At 52.0% G+C, this 17,966-nt stretch overlaps 1 protein-coding gene across 1 annotated transcript; it reads right to left on the reverse strand.

Annotated features, from left to right (window-relative positions):
* Window positions 1-374: 374 nt before the first annotated feature.
* On the reverse strand, window positions 375-17,964 carry LOC146588491 (LON peptidase N-terminal domain and RING finger protein 3-like; the record flags this gene model as incomplete). Its single annotated transcript, XM_085317819.1, has 11 exons — window positions 375-2,816; window positions 4,718-4,864; window positions 5,346-5,508; window positions 6,670-6,828; window positions 7,217-7,338; window positions 7,994-8,108; window positions 9,764-9,851; window positions 10,361-10,496; window positions 11,354-11,494; window positions 13,636-13,754; window positions 17,865-17,964. Coding segments are annotated over 11 exons (1,479 nt in total), but the record flags the coding sequence as incomplete, so codon positions are not given.
* Window positions 17,965-17,966: the final 2 nt, after the last annotated feature.

A 17,966-nucleotide genomic window follows, 5' to 3' on the forward strand; every position in this document is an offset into this window, starting at 1 on the left:
TGCTTGGTGATATTAAAGGGATGGGCACCATGAGGACCCCTCAGTTRGCATCACCACAAGCCAGGTCTGCCCCTTTCACTATCCTTCCCCAAAGTCTCTAGCTGCAGCAGTGGGCTGGAACCACTCCACATGGCTCATTTGTACATGGCCTCTTTCCCTAGGCCAAACTACTTTTTTTTTTTCCCTTTACCCCCTCCTTACTGCTATCTGCCCTTGCCAGACTGTGTTCACAGAGTGCTTCTSAAATGCCAATGTGAAGGCCAGCACATCACTTCTCCATGTGCCCCTGAAGCTCCCTCTGGATGCAGAAGCACTTTCATCAGGAGCCCTATGCTCAATGTGTAACCAGAAGGTCAAACACCACCAACAAAACAAACAAACCAAGACCTTTATTTCAGTGACCAGGAAGAAGACGCTAATACAAACTCCAAAGKTACTCCAAGCAAACTGGAGTGATTTGCACAAGTCTCTTCCACAAAAAGGCCAGGCAGAAGCAGCTCCGGGCCCTGGCTCTTTCCCAGCACAGGGCAGCCCCACACTTCCCCCTGCATCCCCATCCCATCCCCTCCTTGAAGCCCAGGTGAAGCTCCTGCACATGGCAAGTTGGCAGCTCAGAGGGCACACAGGAAGCTCTGGGGGCTGTTGGCTGAGCTCACACTTACCCTCCAGAAGAGAAAGGCACTTTCCAAAATTCAGTGGTGAGGAACCAGTGTGCTCTGCCACCCACACGTAGCTGCCCTGGACAGGCACAGGGATTCCTGCCATTGCCTCTCCTGCCCACTCCAGTTAGACAGCCCAGCGGCTCCCGAGGAGCCTGCAGCCCCTTTGGGGAGTCATGCTCCTCCAGAGAAACAGTGGCAAAGTGAGAGAGGACACAGCTCAAAGGCAGAGGAGCAAATCCAGCTTCACATTGCCCTCAGCCATTCTGCTCTCCTTGCAGTCCCTCAGGAGCAACAGCTCAGCCCAGTCCAATCCACGCTCCAGGGAGGCACTTTGTTGGAGAGGATCCCAGAGAGAGAAGGGAAAAGGTGGCCATTGGGGGACAGGTCCCCATGGGAGCAGAGACTCCTACCCCAGAGATCAGGCTAACCCAGGCAGCAGCAGGACCTAGTGCTCACAGGGCACAGACGGATGCTGAGATGATTCACACACAGTAAAGAGCACTGCAGCCTCAACCCAATTTTCTCTCCCACACACATATAACAGCTCACAGAGCCCCCAGATGGTGTGTGGAGCATATGGGAAAGGCAGGGATAAGATTCTGGAAAAAAATTTAATCCAACAACTCAAAGTGGATATTATTCCTAAATTTCAACTCAAATCCACTGAAATTATGRTTGGGAGACAAAAATCCCAAACCTTCAAGACCTCTGTGGAGGAGAGCCCCAGCCTGCATGAGTGGGCATTACTGTTCCCTCCATATTCAGTGACAAGCAGCAGCCAGGCACGTGCAGCCAGCACTTTCCCCCAGTGCAGGGTTCACAGCCCCAGTCGCTGCGTACTGTCCTTCCCGGGCCTCCCCGGAGATTGGGCTCCCTTGACTTTTATCTGTCTGAACTGTTTTGGGGGCCCCTGAACAGGCACAGCTGCCACTCGGATCCCAACTTCTTCCTGAGGAGGCAGCAAGTTCCTAGGAAACACTGAACASAGAACTGCGCTATTGAAGGAGCAGAAAGTCTCCCCAAAACACTTCCAGGCCTACTTCTCCTGCATGGCTGGTTCCTTCATCTCCACACCCTGCAACCAGGTCTGAAACTGCAGTCTGAGCCCAACCAGGATCCAGAATCACCATCTCTGAKTTGGGAAAAGCACCAACACAACCAAACCCCTCCCTTCTCACACATTTCATGACAGTGGTCTCCTCGGCTGTCAGGCTAGGCAGCCRTGGCATCCCCACACAGCTCCGTACCGGGGATGCTCCCTGCAAGTCCAGCATGGCAAAGGCAGCCAGGGAACTGAATGGACCCAGAGGAAGGRGCATGCTCAGAGAGCCAGGTCTCTTCGCTGCATGGCCAAGGAGACCATCAGAAGCCGAACTATGAGATTCAGATTGTTTAATTTACCCTTTCTTCTAGTTTGAAGGACAGTCAAGTCGGACTCAAACAGAGGCTGAACCTTCAGCTCCCGAGGTCTGGAAAAGTCACAGGGACCTCTCCATATCCCAGCACAGCCTCTCCCAAGCCTCTAAACATCCCCCTCTCCTGCTGTGCAGAGCAGGCCCTTTTACTAAAAGGCTATGTTGTTCTTCAAGGAGGAAGACCCAAAACCAAGAGCATCATGGCGCTCATTCCTGTGCCCTACAGAGAGGCTTCCTTGGTGCTGGAGCAGCTCGCTGAGGAATTTTGGTTCCCAGGACACAACCCAATTTTCTGGCCTGGTCCCCACCATGGGGCTCGCTGCCCTCCCTCCCGGCAGCACAGCATGTCCAGGGCACCAAAGCGGCTTAAGTGGAGGGCATGGTATCGCTGCTGGCAGCCTCCATTCTCCAGGGGAGGCAGGTGCCCAGCTCATTGCTCAGACCGCTTTGGGGGAATCCAACCACGCTAAAGTCATGAAGAGACACATAAGGAAACCAGCTGGGTGGAGCTCTCCCTGGCACAGATGGCACCAGGCACCCAGCTGGACCCTCAGACCTGGCTGCGGGGGCCATGCAGGAGCCCACCGGGGTGGGCACGCARCAGAGCCGTGAGGATGCGCTGCAGCTGGGCCAGGCGGGCTCGCAGAGATGTGGTGGAGAAGAGCATCAGCTGGTAGGACGGGTCAAGGGGCAGGATGGAGATGAGCCACCAGCACCAGGCTGGTCCATCGGCAGAAGCCTAATAGGGAGAGAGAAATACCCACATCAGGCAACAGCAAGGCAGATAAACACCTAGTCTTTGGGCAGCATCTCTGACAGGTAAAATACACTTGTCAGTTAGGCAGCTGCTGCAGCAGTGCCAGCTTTGGCTAAGGTATTCATCTAAACAGCTCTTTCGTCTGTCCAGGCTCGAGACTGCTGGCTAAAGGAATTCAATTTCCAGACAAACATACCCCAGGGAGTCTCCAGACACAGCTGCAACCAGGGAAGTCTCTACTAAAGAGACAGAAATATCTTGTGCCTTTGTTTGTCTTAAGGCAATCGCTTTGCTAAGCATGAGCCAAACTCTCCTCTCAGCCCGGGCTGCACAGACCTACCGGCACCTCGACGTGGCAGCACTCGCACCCCTCCGCCGGCACGCGGCTCAGGCTGCACCTCCCAGCCTGCGCCGGAGGCAAGGGGAGCCTCCCCCAGGGAGCTCGTCTTCTGGGCGTTTGCTTCAGCATTACTCAACTGCTCTAACAGGGGCAAGAAAGGCCAGACAGGCATAAGAGCTGGGCAATGCTTTCGGAAAATGCTCCTTTAAAATGTGAGCCAGTTTAAGAGGGAAATACTCTACTCATCTGAGTGAGGCACAGTCATTTTCTAGTTCTGAGCACAGCATTGGCATGACTGCTGCCAGGACAGCTCTAACCAAGGAACGGGCCAGGCACATGCAGAAAGAGYGTGTCTGCAATGGTCTGGGCACAAAACACTTTCTTCGCAATAAATGAAATTCCAGATCTGAATTTGTCAAAGCAAGTAAATTGGATTCTGTCATCTTGGCACCTCTTCTCAGGCCAGCCATGGCTTTTGCTCCAGTGAAAAGATGAGAAGAAACAAGACCACAGACTCACTGAATTCTGGGTTAGTTGGTTCTCTGCGTTTTCCCCATCACCACCCCCAAGTGTTTCCAAATCCAGGYAGTTTAGTTTTTAGTTTGACAAAAGGACTCAGGAAAGCTTATAAAACTCAGTGCTTGGTTTCCAAGAACAGTTTTAAAACCCAGAGAAACATTAAACTGTTTTAACAGACAATTCCTAAAATACCTCTGAGTAAGAARTGCAGTAAACAGTGAAGAGTGAAAAACAGGATCTGCTTTTTCTCATCTTTCACCTTCAGGGCCTTTGGGACCCAGTAAGAGCCTTGCAGGGAAGCACACGCTCCTGGGCAGCACGTGCTACAGCACYGAGCCRGACCCACAGGCAGAGTACGGCCGGRTYCGTGCGAGTGCACCTGGGCACAGAGAGAAGCCTCAGTGCCAGCACGGACGCCCGGCAGAGCTCCAGCAGCCTCTCCTGGGACGTGCCAGGCTCCTGGCACACACAGTTTCTCCCCACACATGCATCCTAGCAGGAGAGTAAGAGATTTTGATCATGAAGCCAAAAAGCGTCCCACGTCCCTTCTTTTCGGCTACGTGCAAGGCAAGCCTCCCCTTGTAGGGGAGTCTCCTGGCTTTCTGGTCCTGACACCCTCCCAGTTTGGCCCATCTGGCTCTCATACACACACGCGTGTGCACACACTCTTGCAGTCCTCAGCAGCTCGGCTCCTCTGCATCTCTCCTTGTGCTGCTCCACCTGCTGCCTCACATCACACAGGCACAAGATTTCTGCTGGCTTAAGACTGACTACAGGAAGCTGAGGAAGAGGCGGTATGGGAGTAATCAGTGCCCTGGAAAGCACACCTACAACAAGGCCATGTAGAAGCTTGCTCTGCTAGCTTAGCAAAGCGATTCCAGATCCTCTGAGCTCCCTCCTGTGAGAGTTTCTGCCATAAGGCTCCTATAGATGCTTCTGACAATGGTCAGTGGAGGAACAGCTCTAACTCAAAGGCTCTCTAAGCACCCTCCCTATTTAGGGCACCTCTTCCTTCAGGTGTTACCTGGATATCCTCTTCCTTCTCTGGCAGGGGTCCATGCTGCATCAAAATGTGTCTAGAGGCAACATCTTCATGCTCACAAAACCTCCGAGCCAACTGGTAGGTGCTCTCATGCAGGCACTGCAGCTCCTCCAGCTCCTCCCCAGCCACCTGTGTGGAGCAGAAAGACAGGGGTGCATGGGAAGGAGGAAGACAGCAGCTCACATCGGATGGAGGAGAGGCCACAGAGGGGCAAAGAGCAGACTTGTTCTTGATGCATCGACCTAAAGCACCTTGTCTGCTCTCCAGAGTATTTGCTGAGCCTGAGCTAGCCACAGCACAGAGAAAGGGAAGATTCAGGCACCATAACCTGACTTCACTGTCCATAACCAGGAGCTCTCAGGATTTTGCAGTCTAGAGGGCCTGCACTCCACACCAAGCTTTGCATTTAACTCCAGTACAAGGAAGCTAGCAAGGCTAACAGGACACAAGTCCATACTTGGATTCAGCAYTGAAAAATGCCATCAGCAGAAAGAGACTGCCACCCTGTGCCCCAGAAACATGCCCACCAAGGGTGTTCCCACATGTCAGAATTGCCTCTTCTGACTTTGTCCCTCTGCAATGCAGACTTCTGCTCTGGTCCTKCCCTCACCTTCTTGTCCTCCAGATACTCAATATCGGCAGTGTTGTAGCCATCCCTGTGTCCCCGTTTCAGCACCCGGAAACGCCGCCTCCCTATCGTGTCCACCAGAGATCTTCCATCCGCCAGGAACTCAATCTGCTGAATCTCCAGCATGCAGCCATAGTCAGCAAAACTGGAGTGAGCAACGGAGAGAGAAAGCAGCATGAACGGSAGTGCCAATGGTGGGAGAGCCGCTTTTCCTAATTACACCACCTCCACAAAGGAGAAGCCCCAGTGACAAGGGGACTGGGAGTTATCTCTGAGTTATCACTCGCTGCTAAGAGGACAGGAATAGAGAGCACACTGCAGCACATGCACACAGCTCTCTTGGATTGGCCTTATACTGAAGTGACTCAGATCTTCATTCTGCCCTGACATCTAAAGGTCCTGAACAAACCACTCCTTGCTCAGACATCCTCCTAAAGCCCATCAGAGGCCAGAAAATACTAACCACCTCATTTCATTAGAGGAGGACTGGATCACAGGGAGGACATGCCCAAGGAAAGACTTATTTATCAGAGTACTTGGGTTAGTAGCCTAGAGATTCAGCCACCTGAGATACGGAGGTTTCAATATGCAGGCAAATATTGCCACATAGCATTGAACAAAAGCCCATTTAGCCCAGTGTCCTGTTTTCTCATAGAGACCAGTTGCAGCTTGATAAGGGCAGTGTATAAGATATAAGACAACTTTAATCACTAACAGAAGCTGGAGGACACTGCTAGACAATCACATAGGTCAGAGACTTCACGTTGTTCCTASACCATCATATTTAACAGTCATTGATGGCTCATTTTGGCCCCATTTATTCTCTGGCCTGCAAGATGTCAGAAGGCAGGGAGCTCCAGTTTCACTCCATACTGTGTGGGGAAAGCACCACTTCCCTGTTGATTTTTTTCTGCGGGGGTGCTGTGGGATACAAAACTGCGCCCTGTTCCTCCCCTCTATACTATGAAGGATTTGAGAGACTTCCAGCTAACAGCTCCTCAGCTGGAGCCCTCCTGAAGGGTGCAGAGTGACTCAGTGCCTCTGTAAAAATGCACTAAGTGAGGCAGCTGACTCCTGGCCAAGTTATCAGGAGCCCCACACAGAGCTGTGGGCTCAACAGCCTGCTCCCAAAGCCCCGCGCAGCACCAGGCTATCTTCCTTTCTCTGCATCAGTACCTCCGAGGTAACACAAGCTACACAGTTTTCTGCGTGCTCCTATAGGGCAAATATGCTGGGACTGACACAGAGGGGCAGATCGGTTGTGCATGGGAAGGGCAGGAAGGAGATGCCTTGCCCTGGGGCTCACCTTTTTCCATTCTCGTAGATGCACATGCCAAACCTCCTCGTACCTGTCTCCTGGCACCGTCGTATCATGAGGCGGTAGCGGGGCTCRAAGACATGTAGAGGGCATGAAACGCCTGGGAAGGACATCGTGCATACGAAGATGGGGATATTCTTGGTCAGACTGAAGGAGAGGAGGAAGGACTTGAGGCCCCTCTGAGACATTCAGAAGCAAATTCTACTGACCCCCAGCTTGGACCCTGGCCACCCTCCTGAAGCAAATCTGCAAAGTACTTTGCCCCAAGAAGGGATGCTCYGGCTCAGAGCAATGCTAAAGCCTCCACTTGACTCACCAGGAGCCCAAGGACAGGCTCTGCCCACACAACAGCCCCCACAAAGGGATGCTCCCTCATTCCTATATTCCCCCCAGGCACTTCTGGGCTCTCTGAAGTGCTGTGCCATGGTCCTGGAGACAGGGCAGATGCAGCTCAAGCAGACCGAGGCCAGAGCAATGCAGCCCMCTCCCTGCCTCTGCCCATGCACACATGTGCCTGAGAAGGTCCTTGCTTTACTTGGAGAGCTCTGCCATCTCAGCCTGGTGCAGCTCTCTCCGCTCAGCCAGCTGGGAGGGGAAGGTGGCCAGCATGATCTCCTGCAGCAAGACAGTGGGGTTGTAACTTCCAGCCTTCAGGAACTGAAAGAAATGAAACCCAGGAACAGGTTGGATAAGAGCAGACAGGGAGCTGCCGAGCCCCTCCAGGCTCCCAGTCATGCTCACTTTCGTAGGAGCTCAGGGTAATTTTAGATCAGAATGTCACAGATAAAAGCAACCAGTGTGATGCTCTCCAGCCTGCTAGTAGGGCTAGAGGTCAGGTCCACCAAGACCTTCAGGCACAGGGAACTGATATGGTTCAGACTTAGGATCCATCTAACATAATGTCTTCTCTCTRACAGCACTGCAGTCCTTGTATGACAACCTAATTTCCCTGATGGTCTTGTCTGCATCCCTTCTCGTTAAAGATTAAGCCAAATCTCCAGACTAGAGGTTTTCCATCCATTTCCATTTGGAAAGGTTATTAGCATTAATTTCCCTCTCTTTAACTCTGCCCTGTTTACAATCTCACTAAATCACTGTGGCCTTCTCTGGAAATGAATCCCTCAGTCTTAATTATAAATTGTGTGGTCCTTCCCATGTGAGTGAAGCTGATACCTCTCTGCCAGATAGCTGTTCACATGCAAGCATCACAGCTTTCCACTTCAGCCCCAGTACACTGACCGCAACCAGAGTCAGCATACAGGGGCCCCCAGCTCCCCCTTGGGCCCCATTCCACCAGGCCACATGCCCTCACCTCTCTTAGGCTCTGTTTGCAGAGGGGGCAGTTGGGCCTGTGGTCCAGGCAGCGTTCGAGGCACTCCTTGCAGAAGGTATGCCCACATGGTGTTGTCACTGGCTCAAATAACATCCTGCAAAACAACCAAAATCAACAGACCAAATAGCCAGATGTGGGGRAAAAGGAGCATGTGTTGCACCACTCCAGGCTCCTGCAAGGGAGGACCATGAGACAGACACTCAGCGTAGCCTCTGTTCAAAGGGCTGGGTACTCTTGAAGCTGTCATTCCCCCCAGGCCAGGGTTTTCCTGGTTTGGGCCCCTTTGCACAGCACTCCCACAAAGTGGTCAGGCACACTTGCTTGGCAGAGGCTGGTGCAGCAGTAGTTCAGCAGACCAGGGCGGGCAAAGCTGTGGGTGCAGCTTCAGGCTATTACTGGTATAGTACCTGCTCCTTCTCTTTCGAAATACCCTGCCGAGAGCAAGAGGAAAACAGGTCTCAAACTTACGGTCCTGTGGGATTTTGCTTCTTGAAGCAATGAAGCATTTCCCATGTCTCCTTCTACCATTTGAAGGGAAACATGTTAGCGAAGAAGGCTGGTTAAAGTCAACAACAACAGTGCTGCATGGATAAGACACCACTGAAAGCTATCTCATGATGTGTTTTCCATGATCCAGYGGAAACTTAACTTCACTGATGCTGCATCAACCAAGCCTTGTTTATATGTTGTTCTGTTAATTAAGAAGTTCTTAACTGGTTTATTCCTTTAATCAGAAGCCTAAGATCAGACTGTTGGACTTGCATAATGCTGTAAACCAGATCAAGTGCTTCCTTCTCCCAYAGCTCCAAGAGCAGAGCAGGCTGCAAGTCACTCAGGTTGCTCACAGGTGGCTCCAGGATCAGAAATGAAATGAAGACCTCAGGAAAGCGCTGCTTGGTTAAGAGACCAGTGGAAGCCACCTACTGGAGGTACAAATTGTTACTTCTTTCTTTGCCTACTGAATCCTGATTCTTCTTGAGCATGACATTTCCCTGCTCTCAGATGGAGCAAGAGATCTAAATTCACCTAATTCAGACCACATATAGCTTCAGTCTGGCCCCTGCTTTGCAGTTCGCTTGCAGGTCATTCCCCCATGCCATACCCAGAGCTTGAAGAYATTGTTGCATAGGAGACCTCGACCATCCTGCGTGTACAGCAGTAAAACACCCAGTCCTCTGGGAAGAGTGTACTTGCACAAATGCTCAAAGTCCTGGGACACACTGAAAATAGCCCAATTTCAACATACCCTTTGGCAGTAAGTGCTCACTCACAGGCACCCAGACCTTCCCAGGCCTGGCAGACGGACATGTACTCTACCCCTGTCTCTTCTCCCACCCCCTGTGTGCACAGCGCTGGGCCAATTCCCCTCTCTGGGATTGCAATGGCAGTGTTAGACATTAGACAGCATTTCCTTGAGGCAAAACCTTCCTGTTCCGGGCTGCTGTTACAAAGGGCAATCACCACTTAAGATCTTTGACCCCACTGAACATCGCCACCTCTGCACTGATGTCACGAGCGATATAGATGTAGACACACTGGGTCTGAGAGACTGATCTAAGCTCTTCCAAGCTTTACAGAGAAAAGCCCACCTCCGTACCTTCCTCACTTATCTTTTATCCTTTAACCTGTGTTTCTGCAGTGCTAGGCACYGAGTTTGATACTAGGGTGTGAAGAAAGCTCCAGAGTGGGGAACAAACCCTGGCAGATGCCTATTCTTCATCCTGACAGCTCACTGGTTGGAAAACTCACCGTATGCAGAGAGAACACTCCAGGTCAGATATGCTCAGCAGGTCCCCCAGGTACAGCTGGTCTCCTTCTGCTGCTTCCTCTTCGGTGTCTGACAGGAGAAAAAGACAAGGAAAAAGTAACATCCCCTAGAAAACATGCTGAGGCTTTCTCAGTGTTGAGACAAGCAGGAACCATGACATGGGCTGATCTCCTGTCCCACACAGACTGCAGCATTTCACCCTGTTCATCTCACCATGGCACACTGAGCCACCAGGGCAGGCTAGGGGACAAGGCACACCGGTGAAGCAACYGTTTATCAAAGGAAGTCTCCTTGCGACTCCACATAGCAAAGGGAACAAATTATATCTGGTTGTAACTAGAATTTTTCAAACCAGATGCAAAGATTTGGTAAACTTCCACCAGCTCAATAAAGGGTATCAGACCCCCTCACATCCGCACACAGTAAGTGCGATGGCTGGAACTGCCCCATCGCACGTCCCTCGGATCTCCACTCACTGGTCTGGCACATGTCACAAACACTGAGATTACAGCACCAAAACGTATTTTAAACAGGCATTTTGCCTGAGATGAGATTTTGGTACCTCTGACGGCACTCACCTGACAACTGTTTTTCCTGGCTCTCTGCCAAAGCATCTGAGTCTCGCTGTCTTCCTGGCAGGGAAAGGGTGAGTGTCACCTCACCATCCTCAGGCTCCGTGTCCCCTTTGCCAGTCTCCTTTGCTCCCTCCTGATCCTGGACACAAAGAGGGGAGTGAAAATACATAAATCAAACCTGATAGTCCTACTCTCTCTGCACTTCACCCAGCCCCATCCACCTGAGTGAGTCCTATGCAACCAAGAGGTTTCTCTGTACATTATCATATATTAACCTGTTGGATCTGCTGGATGCTAGGAGAGTGAGGCCTTGAAAGGCATCCCTTGCTCACCTCTGCAATGGCATCTGGGAGCCACAGTTCTACCTTTTTTCGGGGTGAAACAAACCATCCCGGAACTTGCGCACAGGGAAAAACACTTGAAAAGCAACACTCAGAGGGAGATCTGGGCAATTTTTACTGCCTAGAGCATACACTCATGGGATAGTTGATCTTGCAATTTAAACAGGGGTTTACCTATGCAAATCACTTAGTACTTGGGTGTATTTAACCCAATTTCTCCAATTTTCCCCTCCCTCTAAACCTGCCAAATTTGTCCTTAGAAGGCAAAGAGCAGAAGATGAGCTTTCCTTGATACCTTCTAGTGGTCTGAACTGTCCTCAAATGCACATTTCTAATGAAAAACACTATTAACGCCAATATTTTATACTCTCTTGCTGAATGCAATGTGACTTATGTTTTAAACACAATGAAAGTCTGACGCCTTACCAAAAATACTGCAGAACAAATTAAGAGAAACAGAAAACAGGCTGGCAAACAGGAGAAGCCTTCTCAGGTTCCCCAGTCTCTGTAGCAAGAACTCAGATCATGTCTTTGCTATCCTGCAGGACCTCTCTTTACCTKATCTCTCCTCCTATCATTGGGAGATGCCAATTTGGGATGTCCCAAAGGGACAGTAGGTCCCATTGCTGTCTCAGATCATTGCAGACTTTCTCACCTGAGCACACTCTTGTGCCAGAGAGAGTGTGAGCCCAGAACTTGATCCTTCTTCCCCTGCTTGGGGGTTGGATGAGCCCTGGCAGGTAGCTGGAAGCTCTGCAGCCACGCTTGGCTGAGGAGAGTTGTCCTGCGTGAGGATCTGCAAGGAAAGGACACAGGTCAGATGTGACGCCTCAGAGAAGACACCTCAGGCTTGCTGAGGATGCAGCCTGCCACGCTCCATCCCTCACAAGCCATAAAAACAAGTCTCTTGCTCTCTGCAGCCTTGTGTGGGCACAGTATGGGCTTCTTGTTTCAGCAGTAGCTGAGTCCTCTGTCAAACCAATACCCGAGCCAGACTAAGGAAGACAGTGGTGAGAGGCAATGAATAAAAAGGCATGTTTCAAAGGCTGGGACCCATGTTCTCCACTACCCAAAAGGAGCGAGCGGTTGGGGGCACATCGTCATTCCTCAGTCCCCTGCCCTTTCCACCCGAGAGGAAARGTGTCCACTCATAGCATGAAATCTCAGTGCCAGGGAGAATGACAGAGGTGATGACAGTGATTTCGGTACTGGCCTGAAATCTGGACTGCCTGCCAGCTGGTCCAGAGAATCAAAGGCAGCCTTGTTCCAGAACGGAGGTGAATGGTGGCTAGATTAGCAGCTCTGAAAAATGTATTTTTTCAACCAGAGGCTTGGACAAAGTAGCCAACCCAAAGCTCCCTCCTACTCTGGCCTAGAGAGACAGCTCAGGAAGCAATGCAGCAGTGTCAGTGCTCCTCCAGCTGGCTCCAGGAGCCTAGCAGGGGATCCCTACTAGTAACAGAAGCTTGAGTATCCCTTCAGCAGCCCCTGCCTCTGTTGCCCCGAGCATAACTAGAACACCCAGTGAGAAGGGAACGGGTGACCCAGCAAGCACCTGGGGGGAGGCACAAAGAGCGCCAGGTTTGGCCTCACAGCCTCAAGGCCTCGTTTGGCATTAAGGCTGGTGCAAATCTCACTGAAAAGGAAGGTAGGAGGTTGATCTTTCTTCCCCACCTCAGGAGAGCTCCCATTAGTGTTTCCCAACCCTCTGATCAAATGGGCACAACATCACAGAACTGGCCTTGATCACAGCCCACTAGGCCTGCTGCCAACTGAGAGCACTGCTCTTCAGCTCCTGGCTGAGCATCAGGTCTGGAGCGAGCCTCCCTCTATCGCCCTGCCTGCCCCTAGCCAAAGCTGAAGTATCTGGACGTATTGCTGCTCCCATGCTCAGGTTTGTCTTCTTTGCCTACCAAATGCACTCTCGGAAAGAAACCAGTATCAGCACAGCCACACATCATACAAAACAGTTTTTCAAAACACAGCAATTGCAAAAGTCAAGTAGATAAACCCTACAGAGGCCTAGAGAAGGGGTCAAGGGCTTYTCCCTTTGAATGCTGAGAAACTTGCCAGAAAGTGCTGCACAAATCAGCAAGTGAGCTCCCAGGCCTGTTTTTCTCGGAGGGCAGCTCAACCAAAATTTCCCCAGAGCCCCGCAACTCATCCCAGGCTGCTGCTCCTCCCATCACCAGCACAGCTGTGTGCACTCGCTCTGCAGAGCTCCAGACCTCTACTGATGGATGGGACCATCAGTGGGATGGAGCATTTACATCCTGTATTTGCAACATAACACATCATTACTGGATTTGGATAGTGTGTTCCTGTGCAGGATGAATCCAATGACTATGTGAATTCACAATTGTCAGTAAACATGAACCAGGCCCTGCAATCRGTGGCTGACAGGAGATTGGTGTTAGGACCTTTGGATGACAGGTAAAATATCCACATCCCTCTCTGGAACTAAGATTTCGCCAGCCTTCTCCCTTCTCTTCCTTCCCTGGCACTGGGACCTGAAAAAATGAGCTTTCAGAACCATGCCAGGACAGCTAGAAGAAACCTTCTGGAGCAGAAAGGGAGAAATTCCTCCCATATGGTAAGCTCTGGCTGTAAGCAGAACTATAATACTGGGGGCAGGAGATGTTCATGTTCAAAGAAGGTCTGACAGCTCCAGGATTTGTGACACCAAAGGGAAAGTCTCTTCTGTGGCTGGAGGATATATCCATTACCACTACGTGGCACCATCCAGCCTGGTTATGCTCAAAAGCAGGGCAAAATCTCTTCTGGGTTCAGAAAACAGAGCAGCAGGGCAGCTGCTCTGCAGCCTCTGGCATCCCACAGGTCCACTTTCTCCAAGGCTTCTCCCCAAAATTCTCCTGTTGTCAGAGAAAGGAGTATGGACAACTAGTGCCCACACCCCGCAGCACTCCCTCTGCTCACCTCGCCATCTCCAGGCTCAGCCCTGCACACTGCGTCCAAGTCCTCCAGCGCCTCTGGATACTGCCCCAGTGCCACGTACGCCTCTGCCCGGCACAGCCGCAGGGAAGTGTCACCTGGGGCTGGAAACAAATRTCATTACTTGTGCCACAAGTCTCCATCGAGCCACACGCTGAGCTGCTGCAGCTGGACGAGACCTAGGGAGACCTTGCCATRGTGGGACATCTCCTGCTGCATCCCTCAAGCTAAACACAGCCCCTGAGCTCCTCCTCAGGTAGAAGTTAGTGGCCTCATAACCTTCTGCAAGGGTRGTCATTTTCCTCAAAGTATCTACTTTAAATTTCTCTTTATTTCTTCCTCCTTATTTCCCATCTCCCTGAAAAGCTCTCAGCCACAGGCCTCCATTGCTGCCTTGGAGCTCTGTTTCAGCACCTACTTGTTCGCCTGTGATGGGATCTGTGCTCACATCCATCCTTTCGGGATGCAGCTGCTGGAGAAAGGGTGCATCACGTACATCCTCCTGATGGTGGCTGTTGCCACAGGAGGCTCTGCAACATGATTCACCCTGCAGATCCACAATAACATGTTACAAAACAAGCCAGCAGCTGTGGAGACCTGCATTCACAAAAGCTGGAGAGCCTGCTGGACCCAGCSTTTTGCCATCTCTATCCCAGGGCAGAGGGAAAGCCAGGGGAACTACAAGGAGGGCTCCAGATCTGCCCCAGCACCCTGTGGGCTGGCTGCTGGGAAGAAGGCAAAGGTGGTGGATCAACACCTCCCATTGCAAGACCTCAGAATGTTTCCAAGTACAAGAAAAGGCTGAGATTACCCAAAATGGGGTAAGGGAATTCAGCACCCAGTTCTTACTCATCCATYTTGCAGGGCACAAGCTCTTGCTGATCTTGTAAAGTATCCCTACAGCGGGGGGGGGGGGGAACCACCTCCTATGGGTGCTACTGGCCATGAAAACCTTTTTCCTCCCTTCTCACAGAAACCTCATTAGGACCTTCCTTTCCACCTGCACCACCCACATGGGGCTTAGGGGGCACAGGGTGCTAGTGTGGCCAAACAAACAGGTGACCACTAATTAAACCAGTACCCTCAACACCCATGCAAYACAGCTTATGGAAGCCACTAGGTGTGGTCATGTTTGTGGGTTTGAGCTGATTCACAGATCCACCTCATTATATCATGGTTTGCTGTGGAGATGACCTATATCCAACGTGCTGCTGACTTTCCCAGCTAAGACAACAGGTCAATAAACCTGGTGCCACATCTAACCCAGCGCTGAGGAAGCTGCAGAGGCAGGTGGCTGCCAAGGGCTACGGTGCAGGTACCTGCTTCAGGGGGGAGGGAAATRCAGCTGTGACTCCAGTCCCCTAGGGAGGACTTCATGTTCCTGTCAGCACCTGGCTTTCTCCAGGGTGGCCAGGGCAGCTCAGGCAGCATGCACAGACACCTTAGCTGTGCACTGGGGCAGCACTGCTGGGACCACTGATTCAGCTGGGCCTGGGCAGGGTGCAATGATYGGACACAAGCTGTGCCATAGGTCCTCCTCAGCAACCTGTTTCAAGGCTGAAATGCAGCTCATTTTACCTCGTAAAAACCCTCCTCTCCCCCTTCCTGAAAATCTGAGGCTGAACTTGCATAAGTGAGGAACCACTTCCAGGCACTGGCACTTCATTTACTGTGGCAAAGGGTTTTACAGAAACATCTTGCTCGAGGGTTGGCAGCTCCTACCTGGAGGAGAGTCAAGCCCAAACAGCTCAGCCAGCACGAGATACAGCTTTGCAGGCAACGTTCCCCGCTCCCCCAACCCACCTCCACCATCACCGTGCCCAGGCCCCTACAACCCACGCAGCCACCCACTGCCTCTTACTGCGACGCAAGAAGTCTCTGCCCAGCTACTGCCTCCTCTTGCTCCCCTGCGTGGCGTGGAGCACGGCGAGCGCTTGCGCTCTGCCCGCCGTCGAAGGCGGCATCGCCGCCCGGACAGCAGCACCCGCTCTTGCTCGCTGAGCCTCGCGGCAGAGCGAGCCATGATCGCTCAGAACTTATTCTCACCGACGATCTTGGGCAGAAGCTTAGGGCTCAATTCAGGAACACTGGGAACTTACTACCCTGCCCCCTATCCCACAGGCACAGACCTAGAGACAAAATACTCTGGCGCTTAATGATAAGTAGAGACAAACAAACAGGTACAAAGTCTAGAGGCTTATTTTCCACATAAGCAAGTATGCGTTTGAGACATTTGCACAGCCTAGCAATAATGCAATGGATTTGGTGAAAATACAATGTGTAAAATCGGGCTACAAATTCTGCATTTCTCTTCTGCCACAGCTATTTTTGATCTCTGATATCATTAGATATTAGGGACGTTAGCCAGCTGGCAGACCCAGCAGCTGATGACTGACTGATAGCCCTCCAGGCACATTAGAAGTCCTCCTGTGTTACTGGTTACAGTGCACTTTTTTTGCTCGCTTAGAAAAAATAGAAGATAAAAAGTTGGCAATTTATTTTAGACGTAAGGTCTGCCAGGCAAGGAGAGCTGCTCTTTGGACAGAGCTTGCAGGCCGGCTGTGGGTTTCCTACAAAGCCAGAAGCAACAGCTCCCAACAGGGAACTGCTCAGCAGGGCACCACAAGCTGGTCCACAGAGCTACACTAAAAACACACGTTCTTGTGGGTGCAGCATTTATCGATGTTAAGGCAGGAAGAGAAGAGTGAAGGACAACCCAAAAGAAGCTGTGAAGCCTGAAAATGGTCTGCAGACCATGAAACTTGAAAACTCGCACCCCAGAAGCACCACCCACATGGCAGAGTTCAGGCAATACCAGTGAGCACATGTTAAYAGAAACTGTGGCTGTAATTCCCATTTCCTTTTTCCCCCTAATTCTGACTTCCCTGTCCTTCAGAGACCTGTGCACATAGTAGAGAGAGACTAAAAAAAACTTTCAAAGTTTTGCTCTATAGTAACAGAGGCTGTTTTATACTCTTTTCTTTTTTAGAGAGATATGCAATTGTACACTCAAATAAGACAAAAAAATAGTCAGACTGGCAATAGCAAAAAGAGTAGCAGACAACCTTGCAGGTGTATTTGTTTTGAACAAAGAGCGCACAGCATGCAAAATGGATGCTCTGGAGTGTTGCATAAAGGGCCCTGCTCCCAGCATCCGGAACGGCTGGCCCGCTTGGCCCCTTCGTTTCAGACATAGCCTTACCTCTGGCACTCGTCATGCAGCGACCGAGAAGTAATTGTCTGCGCCCTGCARCACAAGCTCGCTGCTGCCATAGAAATGCACGTCTATAAAGGACCTTTTGCCTCCACCGCCCCAACTCCCTGTTCCTCCAGGAACATTGTATAACCCCTTTTACTTAACCAGAGCACTCCAAAAAAACCCACTTGCAGCCCCACTTTAAAGTAGACCAAATCGCCTGGACCTAAACTTGACCCTGCAGGCAAATGTCTCACAAGAGCCTATCCCAGAAGGGGCCACAGAGGCCTTGCTGCACACACGGTGAGTGGGCTGGCCCCAGAGCCTCGCCAAGGCTGTGCTCTTGCCAGGCTCAGGGGGCTCAGATGCATCTGCCCTGGACTGAAAAAGTCCCAAACATTTTATATAATTGCCACGCCACCCTGGGGCCTGGCTGGGCCAAGCTCTTCCTCTAGCCCAGAAATGTTGCTGGATGCCCCCAGGAAGCTGCTGAGCTCTTAGCTTTAAAGATGCAGCTATTCCTCTCTGGCTGCCCTGTTCATGCCCTGTGCATGCAGGCAATGGAGTGCGCACTGCTCGCTCTGCCCTGCCGGCGGCCCACTCACTGGTAATGAGCAGCGGGCCTTGTTGTTGCCACCCATCCCCTCCAACAGCCCCTAGAAGCCCGGCAGAAAGGCAAAGCACACGAAGGAGAGCAGCCTGTGCCTGGAAGTGTGCCGCACKGTGCTGGGAGAGGACAGCTGGCCACTCCAAGCAGAGAGAGAGCTCACAGCCTCTGCATCTCGCTTCTGCACATCGTTCTACACAGTCCCATTGCTCTGGGTGCAGGCTGGGGACAAGCCCCTCGCACCCGGACAAATGGCCCAGGCRTCMCRGCTGCGCAGACGGGGAGGGCAGGGCGCTGCCAGGCCAGCGCAGCCCACCCGGGTACCGGCGGCGCACCCCGCGCATCCTTGTCCCCAAGGCCATGCCGGGGACACGCTGGGCCCCCCCGGCCGCGCCAGCCCCCGGGGCTTACCCAGCTCGACGCCGTGGCGGGCCGCGGGCCGCCGCTCGCCGGGCGCGCACTTGGCCAGGAGGGCGCAGAGCAGCACGTTGCGCCGCGCCGCCCCGACGCCCA

This window comes from Rhea americana, unplaced genomic scaffold (genome assembly GCF_003343005.1).
Source record: "Rhea americana isolate MKP2758 unplaced genomic scaffold, rheAme1 scaffold_51, whole genome shotgun sequence".
Lineage (NCBI taxonomy): Eukaryota > Metazoa > Chordata > Aves > Rheiformes > Rheidae > Rhea > Rhea americana.